This window comes from Aquarana catesbeiana, linkage group LG01, assembly GCF_042186555.1.
Source record: "Aquarana catesbeiana isolate 2022-GZ linkage group LG01, ASM4218655v1, whole genome shotgun sequence".
NCBI classification, from domain to species: domain Eukaryota; kingdom Metazoa; phylum Chordata; class Amphibia; order Anura; family Ranidae; genus Aquarana; species Aquarana catesbeiana.
In genome coordinates this window covers 327,212,166-327,230,440 of record NC_133324.1, presented here as the reverse complement: position 1 = coordinate 327,230,440, position 18,275 = coordinate 327,212,166, and the positions used below count along the sequence as shown (strand labels likewise).

The 18,275-nt window shown below is 44.9% G+C and overlaps 1 protein-coding gene across 1 annotated transcript in view; it reads left to right on the top strand.

Moving 5' to 3' along the window:
* Positions 1-18,275, top strand: part of LOC141144856 (zona pellucida sperm-binding protein 3-like) — an 81,808-nt gene that overhangs the window by 24,136 nt on the left and 39,397 nt on the right. Inside the window, exons 2-3 of the mRNA XM_073630941.1 lie at positions 9,016-9,212; positions 12,798-12,910. Coding sequence (XP_073487042.1) covers positions 9,016-9,212; positions 12,798-12,910 — 310 coding nt within the window. The remainder of the gene's footprint in view (positions 1-9,015; positions 9,213-12,797; positions 12,911-18,275) is intronic.

The following is an 18,275-nucleotide window of genomic DNA, read 5'->3' as shown; positions in this document are numbered from 1 at the left end:
CTAAGAAAATTCCAGGCAGAAAACACCACACTGATCTTAGTGGTTCCCTACTGGCCCAAGAGCTTGGTTCTTGATCCTCGGTCGGTTTGCAGCAGAACCTCCCTGGTTCCTTCCGACCAGAAAGGATCTCCTATCGCAGGGCCCAGTCCTTTGTCCTCAGGTAGGCCGCTGGAACTTAGCCGCCTGGCTTCTGAAGAAGGGATTCTAAGAATCAAAGGCCGATCAACTGGTATCCACCCTTCTTGACAGTAAAAAGGAGGAGATGCGCTGAATCTACCAAAAGTTTTGGGGGCGCTTTAGAGCTTGGTGCCAAGAAAACTCCTTTAAGGTGCAGAGCCATATAGCAGTCCTGGAGTTTCTGCAATGCGGGGCTGATAAGGGGTTGGCCATCAGTACCCTTAAAAGCCAGCGCTTAGCACGTACCTAGAGAAATCCTTGGCCACCGACTCATGGGTGGTCAGGTTTTTCAAAGCCCTTTCAAGACAGAGACCAGTGCAGGGACCTTTCCCTGGATTTACAAGTTTTGACAGAACACCCGTTAGGTCCTTTAGAGTACATTCCTCTAAAGGTTCGAACGTATAAGGCTGTGTTTTTGGTGGCTGTAACCACAGCTAGGAGGGTCAGTGAAATGGAGGCCCTCTCAATTAGACCCCCTTTTGTGTTATGTTTTCGGATAGTCGTTTTTAAGACTGACCCGGCTTTTTTACCGAAGGTAGCTTCGAAATACCATAGAAGTCAGGAGGTAATTTTGCCAACTTTTTGTCCTAATCCCTCAAGTGAAAGGGAATTTAGGTTTCATACCTTAGATGTCAGGAGATGTATCCTACGTTATTTAGAGCTGACAAAGACTTTCAAAAAGTCACTCTATTTCTTTTTGCAGAGCAAGAAGGGGACAGAAGGCGTCTAGACGCACCATTGCCAGATGGCTTAAAATAGCTATTACTCAGGCCTACAGGCTAGCGGGTAGAGAAGCCCCCATGGGAATTAAAGCACACTCTACCAGAGCTATGGCCGCTTCACAGGCGGCAAGAGCTGGAGCAACGCCAGAGCAGATTTGCAAGGCAGCCGTATGGTCCAGTTTCACCACATTTGTGAAACACTACAGAGTGGATCTAGTATCAGCAAGTGAGCAATCCTTTGGGCAAAAGGTATTGCAAGCTGTTGTCCCACCCTAAGTGGTAAGTGCTCATCTATCCTCTCAATGTGGCTGTCCTGAAAGACGGGGAGGGAAAATTCAAGTTACGCTTACCGGTAACGTCTTTTCCAGTAGTCTTTCAGGACAGCCCTAGTACCCACCTGAAGTTTTGGGCGGTCTTGAGGAAGACCTAAAAAAGGGCACAATAGAAATATGTGATAGTATGTTGTTAACGTGTTCTTGTGTCTCCCCAGCTAACCGGAGGTGCTCTATAAAAAACTGAGGCTGGCAGGGGGAGGTGTAAATTTATGGGGGCTGGTGCAGTGTTTCCAAGGAAGAGGAGGAGCCAAGGTCTCAATGTGGCTGTCCTGAAAGACTACTGGAAAAGACGTTACCGGTAAGCGTAACTTGAATTTTTTTATTTTTTTTTTTTTTTTTTTTTCCTGCAGGAAACTAAGGCATGGCAGCCCATTCAAATGAATGGGCTGCTGTGCCTGTGCAAATGTGGGGCGCCAAAACGCATACATGTAAACCAGCCAGGCCCAAAATAAGCCCAACAAGCAGTTAAATACAGTAATGCTGTGTGTTCTTTAATAAAAAAAATACAGCCACAGCCTCACTCTGCCTTCACTATATTCCAAAGGCTGCTTTTTTTTTTTTTTTTTTTTTTTTTTTTTTTTTGAACATGTGACCAGCAGCAGAGGACTAAGAAGCTCCTCCTGCTTGTTTCCCTGCAGACAGACTGGGAAAGATCTGGATCATATGACAGCTGTAAATTAGGAAAAAGGTGTGTGGGTGTCATCCATAAATAGAAGGGACAATGTAAATTAAACAGTGGGGGAACTTCCATGCATGATTTTTACCTATAGGTAAAAATATCTGCTATGAGGTGGGGGTTGTGATCAGGGATTTTATTTTTTACACATTGGTTTTTGTTAGCGATCACTAACAGCATTTTTGCATTGTGATGAATGGGTTACAGCTGTAATTTACTATTGTATGCTGTAATTGACCCACAGCTATCACATTGTACACAGTACTGTGATTAGCCCAGGTACAATGTGATAACTCTGGGCCAATTGCAGCTGTTATGAAAATTCATTCATAACCGCTTTATTGATCATATGTTCCCCGGTTGCTCAAAGCAGCCAGGTGCTGAAAGCCACAATCTGCCATGTCAGGTGGACACAGCGAGAGCTGCCGTGCACGTGCCCCTCATCTAGATGACTTGCATGTACTTGATCCAGCCTCCCCATGCTGCCCAGCCTCAGTAAATTTACTGTGGACAGGCAACAACCAGTTGCAAATGGATGACACTAGGCATGAGAGCACAGCATGGTCAGTTCTCTAGCTGTGCTGAGAACTCTGCCTGCTCTCCTCCAATGATCAAACGTGCCCTGAAATGTTTTTTTTATACAAATGTTATGCCTTCATTTCTATTTTAAACAATGGCTTGTTTTACAACCCCTGGCAAAAATTATGGAATCACCAGTCCCTGGGGATGTTCCTTCAGTTGTTTATTGTTGTAGAAAAAAAGCAGATCAGACATGGCCAAAAACTAAAGGCATTTCAAATGGCAACTTTCTGGCTTTAAGAAACACTAAAAGAAATCAAGAAAAATAATTGTGGTGGTCAGTAACAGTTAGATTTATAGAATAAGCACAGGGAATAAATTATGGAATCGCTCAATTCTGAGGAAAAAATTATGGAATCATGAAAAACAAACAAAATAACACTCCAACACATCACTAAGTACTTTGTTGCACCACCTCTGGCTTTTATAACTGCTTGCAGTCTGAGGCATTGACTTAATGAGTGATAAACAGTACTCTTCATCAATCTGGCTCCAGCCTTCTCTAATTGCTGTTGCCAAATCATCTTTGCAGGTTGGAGCCTTGTCATGGACCATTTTCTTTAACTTCCACCACAGATTTTCAATTGGATTGAGATCCGGACTGTTTGCAGGCCATGACATTGACCTTATGTGTCTTTCTTCAAGGAATTTTTTCAGTTTTTGTTCTATGGCAAGATGCATTATCTTGATAAATGATTTCATCATCCCCAAACATCCTTTCAATAGATGGGGATAAGAAAAGTGTCCAAAATTTCAATGTAAACCTGTGTATTTATTGAAGATTTAACGACAGCCATCTCCCCAGTGCCTTTACCTGACATGCAGCCCCATATCATAATTGACTGTGGAAATTTGAATGTTTTCTTCAGACAGTCTGCATAAATCTCATTGGAACTGCACCAAACAAAAGTTCCAGCATCATCACCTTGCCCAATGCAGATTCGAGATGCATCACTGAATATGACTTTCATCCAATCATCCACAGTCCACAATTGCCTTTCCTTAGCCCATTGTAACCTTGTTTTTTTGTGTTTAGGTGTTAGAGATGGCTTTCTTTTAGCTTTTCTGTATGTAAATCCCATTTCCTTTAGGCGATTTCTTACAGTTCGGTCACAGATGTTGACTCCAGTTTCCTCCCATTTGTTCCTCATTTGTTTTGTTGTACATTTTCTGTTTTCAAGGCATATTGCTTTAAGTTTTCTGTCTTGACGCTTTGATGTCTTCCTTGGTCTACCAGTATGCTTGCCTTTTAACCACCTTCCCATGTTTGTATTTGGTCCATGTTTTAGACACAGCCGACTGAACAAACAACATCTTGTGCAACACTGCGTGATGATTTACCCTCTTTACATACTAACAAGCAGCTTTAATCTGATGCAGGTGTTAGTGTTTGTAATGAAAATTTACAGGGTGATTCCATAATTTTTTCCTCAGAATTGAGTGATTCCATAATTTATTCCCTGTGCTTGTTCTATAAATCTAACTGTTACTGGCCACCACAATTATATTCATTTTTTTTTTTTTTTTTTTGTTTCTTAAAGCCAGAAAGTTGCCATTTGAAATGCCTTTAGTTTTTGGCCATGTCTGTGGTCTGGTTTGTTTTTTTGTTTTTTCTACAACAATAAACTAAAGCAACATCCTCGGACTGGTGATTCCATAATTTTTGCCAGGGGTTGTACACGGTGACGGTTGCGTATACTTAAAATTTGTCCCTACCTCACTCTAGCCAGGGCTTGTGCTGTGTACAGTAGTTTGTCCTACACTTCCTTCATCTTTAATCTCCATTCTCCACATGTACTGTAGTCTGCTGGAGCTAGACACGCTAAAATATATTTATTTTTCCCCTCCTATCTGATGTTAATCTGTTATCTGCTCAAGTTTTGGATTTAAGCTTTCAACATTCTGCAGGATGTAATTTGGGTAAAGTCGCTGTTGGCCAATCTACTAAGATTAAGTAAACGTTCAGTCTGGAAAAGCTGGCATCAGGGTGCGTGTCCTGAAGTGAGCGGCAGCGGACATCTTTCTGAGTATCCTGACTATAATTCCCTGACATCTGTGTATATAAAGACCTGTTAAAAGCCAAACACCTTGCCAGTCTTCCCATCCATGTGCCCTGCAGTGTCCTGCACCAATATTTCTCAGCAGCTCTGCCTGTGACCATCCTAGGGATATAGCCTCCAGACACCCACGGCCGCTGCCATCTTGCCAACCTGAGGCCTCACAGGGAAACTTACACAGCTCTGGAGGTAAGGAACTCTCATCCATCCCCCAAATACTACCCATTCACCCACCTGGCACGATCCGGAGGCTGGGCTCTGGGGACGTCCGTGGCGGCTGTGGCCTGGTCTGGCCTAGTGAGGCCTGTAGATCCCCGCCATTTTCTGCAGCTGCTATCTTGCAGGGTGACACTGTGGCTGGTCTGGCCTAACTTGGAGGTGCAAGCCTCCTTTCTTCATCCAGCCTGCTGGGCCTCTGGGTCCCTGCCATGGCCTGGGGTGCCACTCTGAGCTGGGGTATCCAGTGACCTGGTGTGCCCACTCTACTGCCTTCCACACCTTGGCATTCCTAGCCCTGCATCCTTACTGCTTTGCCCCTCCCTGTTTGTCTACTGTGAGGGGGGGGGGGGGCTACTGATGAGCACGGATTGTCTGTCCAGTGTAAACATCAGGGACTGGAGGTATACGGACAGCTTGGGCTGGATAATATCCTTCTCCGCACCAAAGACTCTGTTCCGGGCAGCCCTTGGTACTGGGATCAGACAGCACTTGCCCTAGTGCCTCTATTCATGCCAGCAAAAGGTAAAACTGCAGCCCCAAACTCCAGTAAAAAGCGCTGGCCGAGCGCCCAGACGCCATCTTAGCTGACAGGCTCCGAGCTCTGCTGGCTGAGCTGAACATGGCCGCGAGCCAAGAGGGCCCGATCGCCCTGGTGACTCCGGAGTCCTCCACCTCTGGAGATATGGCGGTGATCTTGCTAGCCATCAAGCAGATCCTCCCTGCTGACCCGTATTGATAAGCTCACGGAGGAATGCAATTGCATAAGGGCAGATCTAGATAAGCTCAGAGGTTGCCTCACAGAATTTGAATAATGCATATCAGCCACAGAGGACCTGACTACCAGCCATGACCACTGCATTGAAGTGCTAGAGAACACTGTCAAATCACTGGTAACTAAATCTGACGCTGAGAATTGCCTCAGGAGGAACAACATGAGTGCTTGGCCTGCCAGAGGGCTCTGAGGGCGAGTGACCTGCAGAGTTCGCTGAGTTTTTTTTTTTTTTTTTTTTTTTTTTGGACATCCTTGAGCTGGCGCCTGTTCCGCCGACCTACGTGGTTGAACAAGCACATAGGGTTCCCGCTGGTCGTCGACCACCTGGGGCACCACCTTGTCCATTCCTGGTAAGGTTCCTCAATTATTGGGATCGTGACCGCATCCTCAGCGAAGCCAGGAAACCTCCTCACCTCAAGTATGAAAATGCTGACATCCACTTTTACTCTGACTTCTCGGCAGACCTACAGAAGAGAAATGCCTTCCAAGACACCCACAGATGCCTCAGAAAAAGGCTTGCCCTACAGCATGCTGTACCCAAGCCGCCTGAGAGTTATAAATGCTAGCACTGCAAAATTCTTTGATTCCTGGAGGAGGCCGACTCCTGGTTTCCACTCTGCGGTAAGCTGTTGCATGAAATATCCCATGGTGTTTGACTAATACATTATTCTACCCTAACAGGTCTGAACATTCTGGCGCATAATTAGGTACTCTGCTGTATACTCCTCTTGTCGTCCTTCAATAACTGGAGTAACCAGGGCAATACAGAATGGAAGCTCTTTACACCCTTGGACTTTGCCCCCTTTTGAGTCTGTCTCCACTACAAAGTACTGTTGTCGCACCACAAAAGTGTAGAAATAGGACTGACTAGTTTCTCTTTTGGCAATTTTAGTTTTGGATTACAGACTGTTCCAATTTTTGTTTAGGGATGAAGCTGACCCGTCCTAACAGCTCTGGCGGGTTAGCAGGGGTTGTTTGCTTGCTGCTATATTGCTATTCTTTGATACTGTTTATCTGCACATGTGATTATGACACTGGGTACATGCAGGTGATTTTTCTTATCCTTCCATTCCACATTTCCACGCTAGATGGAGCTTGGATTGGTATCGTCGACTGTGCGTGGTTTAAACAGTTGTTTCAGAAGAGCACTTATGTTTAAGTATTTACAAGCACATAAGCCACATCCTATTTCTTCAGGGCAGTAGACATTTGGCCCTTCGCAGGAGATGGATGAGACAATCTTTCCACGCCACATACTCTAGGGAGATAAGTACAGCGCTGCGCTAAATCAGAAAAAACACTAAAATAGCAGCTAACACACCTATAGACTCAAGGTAGGGGATAACAGCAAAAATAAGTGTAGTGCTATATATTATACAAACATATTTAGGTTGTGATAAGGTTCCACTTACTGTCTGTATACACTTATGGATTTTTTTGATTAATATGTTTGTATAATATATAGTGCTACACTTTTATATTTTTGCTGTCACGCCAGAGGGGTGTCCATTCTCCTGAACAGATCCCTGAACTGCCTGGTGGAACATTTTTTATTTCAGACCCTGGGGGACAGTTTGTCATATTACTATTGTACATAGAGACCCAAATGTTTGCCTTTGTGCACATGTATGTCTGCCCCCTTTTTCCATGTCTATACTCTATACGGTATATGACAGACTGGCTTATTATATGGTCACTAGTCTCATCATAGCAAGGGAATTTAATGGCATTCTGGACCGGACTTTGGACACCTCTAACCCAACCAGGTTACTGGACCACAAATTGGGGCAATGGGCCTTGGCCCTGCAGCTTACAGAGGTCTGGAGATGGAAAAATCCACAAGCACAGCGCTACTCCCACTTATCTGCGGTTCACTGCTCAGGCTCCAGAATAGACCTGGCTTTTTGCTCTCAAGCTACACTTCCGTATGTGGCCTCAGCCACTCACCTGCTGGTGGGGATTTCCCCCCTTCCCCCATATGTAGTGCGCCATTCTCCAATGTGGATACCCAAGGCACTTTTTAAGCGGATAAATTCTCACGTATTCAGCTTTTTGTGGGGCTCCAGCCCCCCTGTTTCCGATTGACTATTCTCCAAAGACCTTGGACCCAGAGTGGCCTAGCCTGCCCTGATTTTTTTTTTTTTTTTTTTTTTTTTTTCTCCTTTATTTTATTGTGGCGATGCTTACCCATGCTCACAACTGGCTCATATCGGATGCCACCAATGCAGCAGTTGCCTTGGAGGCCTTCGTTGGGTCATTCGCAGCACTGCGGAATGTTTTTATTTTGAAGTACTAGGGCTCCACATCCCCCTCACTACCTCAATGAAAACGGTGCTTAGAGCATGGTCTGGGGCAGCTGGTTCCCAGATGGCTGATCCCCAGGTCCATTCCCCAAATACTCCACTATGGATTAATCCTCTACCTGTATGCTATTCTATCCTGGACTCGGTCATATGGGCGTCATGGGGTATTTGGTATTACATCATATTTGTGAGAATGGTGCACTGCTGACATTTGACCAACTTAAATTTGAATTTGAACACCGATCAGGTTTTTATCGCAGTCTGAGCCCTGTTGTGGGGATTTATCCTCTTGTACTGTTTTACCAAAAGTAAGAGACCAACCCAATGTTTGGGTTTTCTCTAGAACAATAGAGGGTAATCCTCATTGGTGTGCGCAGCCTATTGCATTAGGGTGTGCACCCCAGAGCACAAATATACATGCATATACATCAGCAGAGCAGTGGGCGGTGTCAGTAGAGCAAGATTGGTGTCAGTAGGATAGTGGACGGTGTCAGTAGTTTATTTTATTTTTTTATTTTTTTTTTTTCCAAAAATTGTACAATATTTGTGTTTTGTGTGTTGGCTTTAGTGAAATATCAAGGGTCTTGCTTTGTTTTTTTTTTTTTTTTTTTTTTTTGACGGAGAAACTGAGGACAGATTTCCCAGTTCCTTTCTCTGCGGTAAACAGTTACTATGCTTCAGTTAAGAATGAAGACAGGAGCAATCAGTACAGATCACTGACTGTGTTCATTCAGAAAAAGGAAGGGGCGGTTAATGAAATATTTACCAGCCCCTTCCCTGCTCCTGAGAGGGAAGCTGGCAGCACTACAGGTAGGAGACAGGAAGCACGGGGAATTGGTACCTCCCGGGGTGATTAGGGTGTGCCCAGGCACACCTGGCACACCCTGCACGCGCATCTATGGTAATCCTACCAATGGAGGGACACTAGTTCTGGTGATTAATGGGAATTCTGTCACATTGGAGAGTCCTTTTTTACCTCCTGTTTGGTTGTGGGACCAGAAGGGAGAAATCTCCCAGTGAGACAGATGGCAAACTTTGTGGTGTGTGTGTGTGTGGTGGCTTTTATTTTTATATTTTTGGAAGGTTTTTTTTAATTTTTTTTTTTTTTTTTTTTTGGACTCATTGAGAGATCATAAGCATTATATTATCCCAACTTGAAATGTTTTTCTTTGCAGCTCCGCCAAACAGTGTATTCTATGGGTGTAATAACACTTTTGTAAGCGTGGCTGTTAAAGTTGACCCTCTGGGTACAAATAAAAGACTGAACCCTGATCAACTGACCCTGGGTAAGTGCCATGTCTCAAGTAAAACTGCACTCTTGGGCTACCTTGTATTTGAATACCCGTATCAAGCCTGTGGATTCAATAGAATGGTGAGTTTTCTTTCAATTTTTTTTAATCAGGTTTTTGCCACCTATATCTTTTTGTGTGTGTATATATGTATGTATGTATGTATGTATATATGTATATATGTATATATATATATATATATATATATATATATATATATATATATATATATATATTTCACCACCTTCTTTCTTCTTCCTTCTTCCTTCCTCCTTCTTCCCTTTTTTTTTTTTTTTTTTTTTTTTTTTTTTCTCTCTCTCTGAAGTTGAGACCTGCCTAGTCACTCTGGACCCTTAAGCCAAGCCTACCATACACTATATACAGCCTGAGTGTAAACTTCCTTTCGATATAGCCAAGGGCGTTTCTAGGGTCCTAATAGGCAGGGGAAACTTTGGGCACATACTATAAGATGTTCAGAGGCTGATAGGATGATGACCACTTTGGATCACCTCTAAAGCTGATGTCTTTTTATGAATGGATACAATGTTCCAAAACTGTAACTGCATAGAATGTCATCGCCTCCATATTTCGAATGAAACCCAGGACATGTGCCAGGTTTTGGCAATGGCCCTGGATCTACAGTCAACTATGTAGTGCAAGGGTCAGCCTGACTGGATACAATGAATTGGGATTTAATTGTGATTGTACAATAGATTGCATAGTGTAGCGCCAGCGTAACAACCTTTTTGCTTTATTAAATATATAATTGAAAATGTTTTACAGTGCAAAGAACCTGGTCGTTGCATCACTATGCTAATATACCAGGATGAGAATCCTTTAAATGTGTTCTTTTCAGTTGTGCCCATTGAGATTTAAAAATGTCACTTGGCTACAAATAAAGCCTTAGCTTTGGCTACAGCTCTGGTAACTGAGAAGGCAAATCTCTTGCGCAGCCACAGCAAAAGCTATTCATGCAATGACAAAATCCAACCCCCTCCCCCGTGATTCTATTCTGCTATAACCAAGTGGTCCACACACCATATACAGATATTAAAGTTCTTTATACAGCGCTGCAGTTAAAATATACTATTAAAAAAATTACAGAAGCTGACCATCCCCAACATTTGTGTCAAATATTGTTTCATAACAACCTCTTGAGATAAAAAGGGGGGTGTACCACTGGTCCTACTGTAGGGCACACGGGGGGGGGGGGGGGGGCGCAGATGGCAGGTAAACCAGTGCAGTGGGGGCAATTACAGAAATTCCCTGTGTCTTTCTCTCCCTGCAGCAGCTGAAAGCTGGTTTCTCCCCCTCCCCCTCTTTCAGCTGTTGCTGGGAGAGGCACACAGGGCATCATTCTGTAATGGCCCCCTCCCCATGCGGTTAGTGAGCATGGGGATCACTGCTGTCTTTTCATAACTAAAGCCTAGTAAACTGTGCTTTAGTTTATGAATTAACAGGAGCCTCTGTCTCCTGGTTATTCATCTTCTGTGCAGCTGAGGCTGAAGAATCTGTCCTTGCTAAACTCAGGACCTTGCTTTTTATTAAATCTGGTCTCCCACAGAACATGGAAATGCAATTATTTTTAGTAAATATAAACTGCTAAATACCTTTTTGTCATCAGCAGTCTTGTGACTTCTATCAGTGTCCGTCCGAGCACTGGTAAAGCTTGTAGGAGTTTTCATTCTCTTCTGTCCTGAGGCGGCAGAAACTCTGACCTTCTGTCTGGACAAGGTAAAAAAAACTTTAGCAATACACACCAAATTAAGCATGTGCAGGATGCCTCCAAGGCTCAGTTCTATTTGAAAGTGCAAGGAGAGGATCAGAAGACTGAACAGCCTTTTTACACAATGCAGTGGGCTAACCCCTTATGTTCCACAGTGAGCATAAAGAGCATGCTTTACTGCATATAGAGACTGATTTTACTGTTGTGGGTTTAACGCTTTAATTCCTTGCTGTCTCAAAGGTGAGATGTCGGAGGCCTGTTTAGACTTTCACCAAAGGTTCCCTCCAAAAATGTTGTAAAATTTTGGAAACTGTAAAAAATAAAACTTAAAGCGGAGTTCCACACAAAAATGGAACTTCCGCTTTTCGGAACCCTCCCTCCCTCCCTCTCCGGTGTCACATTTGGCACCTTTCAGGGGGGGTGTAGATACCTGTCTAAGACCTGGGCATAGAGGCCTGAGGGAGTTTTGAACTTTCCATACAGATATAACCAAGTGTTCAATGGCATATTTTGGATCATGGGTAGGCAACCTTAAAGCGGGGGTCCACCTATCTATCGTGTGGTGTTGGTTTTTTTTTTTTTGAGTTCATTTACAAACTTTTCTTCTCAGTATTACATACTCACATATTGTGTGTAATATGTCCGCCTGTGTCAGATTTCGTCGGAAAGAATAACTTATTATTCACTGGAGGCTGTTTCCATCTTCATTGTGGGCATTTGAAGCCCACAAGCATTTATTTCCTGGATGTGGTGAATGCTGTACTCCCAGCATTCACCGCTTGTTCCTGCACATGCTCAGTGGCATCCTGGGAAGCCTGAGACTAGCTCCCAGAAGTCTGGGAGAGGCTAGAAGCACGCCTACTCCCACGGGAGGAGAACCAGGAAGTGCAAAGAAGAATAGAAAAATGGTAATTACGACGATTTAAATTTTTTTTTTAAACGGCATGTCAGCATCTAGGCAAGGAAGAGAATACATACAGATAGTGTTCAAAATTTGGGTGGAACCCCGCTTTAAAGAGGTGGAAATCTACCTGAACAACATGGGGAGAAGTCAAAAATCACCAGGCAGTGTCACCACCTCACACACCAGTTTTAAACCTGTAATTGCTGTACTTGTGTGCTGCAATTATGGGTTTAAATCAAGTTGTGAGGAAGCAACATATCTCCACCACCTGTCAAACACTCAAATCGCTGTTTAGAGAAGCAGCAGTGCCTGCTGCACTTGTGAATGAGCCCTTAGTTGCATTTGGCAGCGGAACTTAGAGCTTGTTTACAAGTAAAATCCTTAGCAGCAGCCAACGGTGTACACATGCGGCAGCAGAAATTAAGCCCACTGTTGCTTTTGGTGCATGCTACTGCCTGCCAATCACAACCCATTTAAGTAAATGGGGCCATTCCACATGGGACAGGAGTAAGCACTACAGAGAAGGCATCAGGTTATGCAGATCTTACTCCCTACTACAGCTCCAACTTTACAAGTAGTCCTTTTGCATTGCACTTTTGATGCTCTGGGATGGTGGGTCAGCAAGCAAAGACCACAATCTACCAGACACCTGTCTGCAATCTACAGGTTGCTGACCCCCATTTTAGATCAAATGCATGCATATAGGAAGTTTAAATTGGGTTTTAAACCCAAACAATTAAGTCTTCTGGGGTGGAGGATTTCAGTGGCTCTATAGTTTCTTCACTTCTGCCATCTGTCACCTGAACAGGGATGTTCCCTAATGGTAACAGACAGCACCATATCTTGAGGGGTTAAAATCTTCCCTAATCTGATGGAAGATTTAACTCTTCCATACTTCTAAACTGGAATGATTTTTGTTTGATTAGTCATTAAAAGTATTAGTATATGATAGACCTGTCAGCCTTGCACTCTGTTTGTCATTCTTAAATGCTCTGAAACATTTATGTACAAACTAGTTCTCTTGTTGCTCTTCTGCAGACCCTTGGGAACGCTGTGAAGTTTTTTGTTGATCTGGTTTACAAGCCTACATATACAACTGCAAACCAGTATTCTCAGAAGTTTTCTGTCCCCATAAAATGCGTGGTAAACAGGTGAGCAGATGGTCTGTATGGACATTATAAATGATTTGAAAGTTCAGGTAAAGTGTATAACAAAGTTATCTTCAGTTGTGTCCCCCACCCCTGTAGCCATAATCTTAGCTGCATTAAATGTATGAGTAAACTTGAGCTTTTGGCGGGTCTGAATTTTTAGATGCTGCCTTCAACAAAGGCCTTTTTTAGTTAAATGCAGACGTTTTAGGAATACGGTGATTGCTGCAGCAAATCTTGGCTAATGCCCTCCCAACGACAGTGTGCCAAGTCATTCCACTTTTATTTAGAAAATACCTTTTTAGTCAAGGATCTTGCCACCATGTTTGGGAACTTTTATGTAAAGTTTTACAACTCGACCCCTCATTACCAGTTCTACTTGAATCGCACTCGAATAAAGGATTACCTCTTGCATGTGGGAGTTCCATACCTTGGTACTGAGGCCTGTGAGTGCTTAAACAGACTCAGAATTCACCTCAGCGAAAAAGCATTCAAATATGGGAAGGGCCCTTAAGGATTCACCCTACTGTATTATAAAGTTCAAAGCCCCCTCAAATTTATTATGCCAGCACTCACCTCTGCAACCAAAAGCCTTGTCAGCCCACATATATGATCCATAAAGATGGAAAGGACCAGCAGTTGCATCCCTAAATTTAATGCAGATACTAAAGGAGTTGTAAAGGCAGAAGGTTTTGTTTTCTTATCTTAATGCATGCTATGCATTAGGATAAACAACCTGTATAGCTGAGCCCCATCTCTCTCCAGCAATGTCCACCAGTGTCTAATCTGTCCAAACACTCCTGCTGCTAGCTGAGGGGCCCCTCGATGGGGGGGAAGGGCCAGGAGCAGCAAAGGGGACCGGAGAAGATCCAGGGTGCTCTGTGCAAAGCCAGCTGTACAGAGGAGGTAAATATAACTGGGTTTTTTTTTTTTTTTTGTTCACTTTTAAATATGTATGGATGGCTTTCAAATTTTCAAACAATGCACATTTTTTAGCACTCGGTCTGACACACCTTTCATGTTGGATACTTAACATACAACTGCCTAACAATCTGACACCATCCCCCCCCCCCCCACCTTCCAGGACAGCTACTTGAGAGATGACCGGCTCCGCCCTCTACAGGAAACACAAATCAGAATTTAAAAGGCCCCTCCCTTTCCTCTGACCCTCAGTTGTTTTGTGTTAGCAGTCCCTCCAGGAGCACCGACACGTTTGTTTTCCTATGGTCTGGTAACTGTGGTTGGTGGACCCCCCCCTTCTCTGGTTTCATCCAGTACTAGTTGTGGCCAAGTCCTGGATGATGGTCTGTACCAGAAGGGTTCCCTATTTCTAAGGGTTACTTGCCTTTGTAAATGCTGGCAACTCCCTTCCTTTCCCCAGCGCTGCTGTGTGGAACTGTGTCCTCCTAAATGCTTCATTCCGGTGTACCAAGATGGCGTCAGGAGGACTTCCGGTGATGCAGCAAGATGGCGCCGGAAGTCACATGACGCACTTCCGGACGCTGAGTTTTCAGAAGGAGCATGGTGTGGAGACACTGAAGACATGCTGCAGGGGAATGGCCTGCTAAAAACACCATTCTAGGCACAGTTTTTGCAGTACAGCAGCAGTCTTCTCGGCGACCGTTCTCCGCTTGCTTCATGGAGCCTGAGGACAGGTCTGAGGATGGAACGTCCGCTCGTATTGAACCAGCGGCAGCATCCGGGTCCCATACTGCCCCCAAGGTAAGCCCTGTTCTGTGGATAGCTACAGCAAGGGAAGACTTCTGTATGGATCCTTTTTTCATGGCCCTTGTTTCTTCTCTCTTCTAGGCCAAGCCGGTGAAGAAATGTGGGAACTGTAGAGCCAGGCTCTCTGGTTATAAAAAGCTATTTTGTGAGGATTGTATCCCACCCAGAGCTAGTTCAGAGTCTTCCTCCTTTAGGGAGTTAATGACTTCTATGAAGGAGGTAGTGGATTCTTTTCGGTCACTGAATGACAGGGTTACTAGTATAGGCCCTTCCTCCTCTAGACCCATAGCTCAAGATCCTTCAACCTCTGCCAAGTCCCTTCCCTTATTAGTATCAGACTATTAGTTCACGCAGTACCTCTGGTCTGGAGGAAGGTGAGAATTCAGTCTCCATCTGATGAAAAGTCTGCATCAGAGGAGGATACAGGTAGCTCATCAAAGTATCTTTTTCCAGTTGAGGATATTGATGAACTATTAAGCAATTTATACCTCAGAGCAGATTGAGATACCACAGCATGCTCAATCTGTACAGGATAAAATGTATAGGGGCCTTCAGGGACGGGTATCTAGAACCGAGGGAGTTTTCTCCTGTCCCAGAAGATCAGATGTTCCGGGGATTTTATTCTCGTGTCTTTCTGGTCAAAGCTTTCGGCGGCTTTTGTATGGTCATAAATTTAAGCGTCCTGAACCAATACATAGTTTACAGACGTTTCCACATGAACATTTATTCAGTAGGAAATCTATTGTTACCAGAGGTCTTCATGGTGACCCTGGACCTTACCTTCAGGACGCTTATCCTCATGTACCAATCTGCCAGAGCCACCGATGGTTCTTCAGGTTTGCAGTGCTCATGGGAAACGAGCCGTCTCATTGGCAGTTCAATGCCCTTCCTTTTGGTCTCTCGGCAGCACCAAGGATTTTCACAAAAATCATGGCCGAAGTCATGGCCTTTTTTCAGATTCAAGGTGTATCGATCGTCTCATATCTAGATGTGTTTTTTTTTTTTTTTTTTTGTTTGTTTTTTGTTTTTTTCTCAGGGCAAGGAGTCCCTTATTCAAGACCTACAGTTGGTTTTGCGGACCTTTCAAAAATTAGGGTGGAAGGTCGACCAACAAATCTTGCCTAGTACCCTCACAGAGCATACTTTTCCTGGGTTATCTAATAGACTCTGTTGCCCTAAAGATTTTTCTTCCCGAGGAGAAAATTGTGAAAGTTCTTCTCTGTGCAGACCTTCAAACTGCTCCCTCAGACCTCCCTTTGGCGAATCATGCAATTGCTGGGACTTATGACTGCAGCCATTCCAGGGGTGCCTTGGGCTCAATTGCACTCCAGACCCCTTCAGGCTTTTGCTCCATTGGGATCGCAGGAAAAATTCTCTGGATCAGCTGGTAAAACTACCAGAAGGGAATTTACTAGATCTCGCCTGGTGGGAGCAGCGAGAACATCTGCAGAGGGGGAAGGATTGGGCTCAACATTGCCCGGTCAAGATAACCACAGACGCCAGTGTGTGGGGTTGGGGTGCTCACTCACAGGATTTGCAGGCTCAATGAGCCTGGTTGCCAGAGGAAGCAGGTCGCTCCTCAAATTTCAGAGAACTTCTGGCTGTGAGGAAAGCACTTATGTCTCTGGGGGAGAGGGTCTATTCAAAGGACCTTTTTAATATTTTCAGACAATGCCACAACAGTGGCGTACTTGAACAAGCAAGGGGGCACTCGCTCGGAATCTCTTAATTTCCAGTCTGAGGGGGAAAAAATCATTTAGCAATTTTCTCAAGTTGTCTTCCAGGACGGCACCCTGAGAGATGACTGGTCCACCTGACGAAACAATCAATCAAGAGCTTAAAGGCCCCCACCCCTCCCTGTGCTCCTCCTCAGTTTTTGATTGTTTCCCCACAGCGAAACTGTTTTTCTTATGACCCGAAGCCTGGGGCTGGTGGTCTCCCCCTGGGAGCCGGACCAAATGCCTGGGTAGCTGCTGGGTCTGGCCGGGTATTTCTATCCTTCCTGGGGGGGTCCCCCTATTTTCTCGGGGGGGGGGGGGGGCGGCGGCAGAAATTGGAAGAGCTCCCCTGAGTGCTGGAGGATCCTGGGTACAGTGGTGTACCTAGAACTTCAGGGGCCAATCTTCCTGTCTCCCTTCCTTACCGACCGGCCGAGCAACCAGCCGTTCGCTGGGATCGCGTGGTGTCTCCCTTTGCTGAGTACAGCTCAGCGTCCTGTGGGAGCTCGGTGCCATTTTCCTGAGGATCATGGAGGAGTGACATCACTTCCTCCTCTGGACAGGAAATGACCTCAGCATGTGCTGTGCCGTTTCCGGTCTTAGGCAAAATGGCGGCGGCAGCGTGATGCAGCCACATAGGATATAAAATTGACAGGGAGCAGGCACCCACATCTCCTCTGCGCTGAAAGGTTCCCTCTGAAGCAGCATGGAACATGAGGAGAGACCCGCAGGGTCTACGGCCATGGCAGAGACCACAGGGGGTGAGTCTGACGCCTCCAGGTGTTTAGATGGGGGAGGGTACCCCAACTCTTCTCCTGAGTCTCACAGTGATTTGCCTGGTTTTTTTTTTTTTTTTTGTTTGTTTTTTTTTTTCAGGGGACGATGCTACTGCCTGTGAGGTTGCCAGCCATCCCGTGAAATCCTCCACCCGTTCTAAGATGTGGGAACTGTAATGATAGGTTACCCCCAGATCATCCAAAGCCCTTCTGTTTTTAAGTGCATACAGAAGTTGACAGGGAAGGAGACATCTCAGATTATGAAGGAGTTCCTTACAGTACAAACTGAGATGCTGTCCACTTTAAAAGCTTTTCAGCCCTCCCTTAAGTCTAGGGACTCAGAGGCTCATACTAGTAGGGATGCCTCCTCCCAGGAGGGCCCCGCCTCCTCTATGGGGTCTAGATACCGGGCGGATGCTCCCAAGTATCCACTTCCTCAAGATTCAGAAGAAGGCAAGTCTGAAACCCTTGATCAGGGATTTTCAGACGAAGGGGTGGTGGACAGCAAAGAGGAGGATGGGAGGGAGGACTCCAAGTCTAGCAGGCATATATTTTCAGCTGACGACATGGAGGATCTTCTGAGAGCTGTTTACGCTTCAGAAGAAATTCTGGAGCCTGCTGCGCAGGTTTCTGCTCAAGATAAAATGTATAGAGGTTTAATTAAACCTCAGACCAGGGTGCTTCCGGTGCATTCCGCCCTCAAAGAGGCCATCTTGAGGGAATGGAAAGAACCAGAAAAGAGGCTCCTGAAATATAAAACATGGAAGCGTAGATGCCCTTTTACCGAGGAGAATGAGGAAAAGTTTTTCAAGACTCCTAGGCTAGACGCCTCCTTAGCACAGGTGTCCAAACAGTTTGATCTTTCCTTCGATGCCAGTAATTTAAAGGATCAAATGGATCGGAGGGCTGAAATCGTTTTACGCAGAGCCTGGGAGGCTAACGCTGCAGCTATGAGTCCCGCGTTGGCCTCAGCTTGCATCACAAGGAATGCGGACAAGTGGGTCTGTAAACTGATGGACCACGTATCCTGGACCTCCAAATCTAAGGAGGTCTTAGATTCTTTGGAGGTCATAGGGAATGCTGTTGCATACTTAGCGGATGCTGTGGTTGAGACAGTACGTACAACTGCTAAATCAGGTGCTTTAG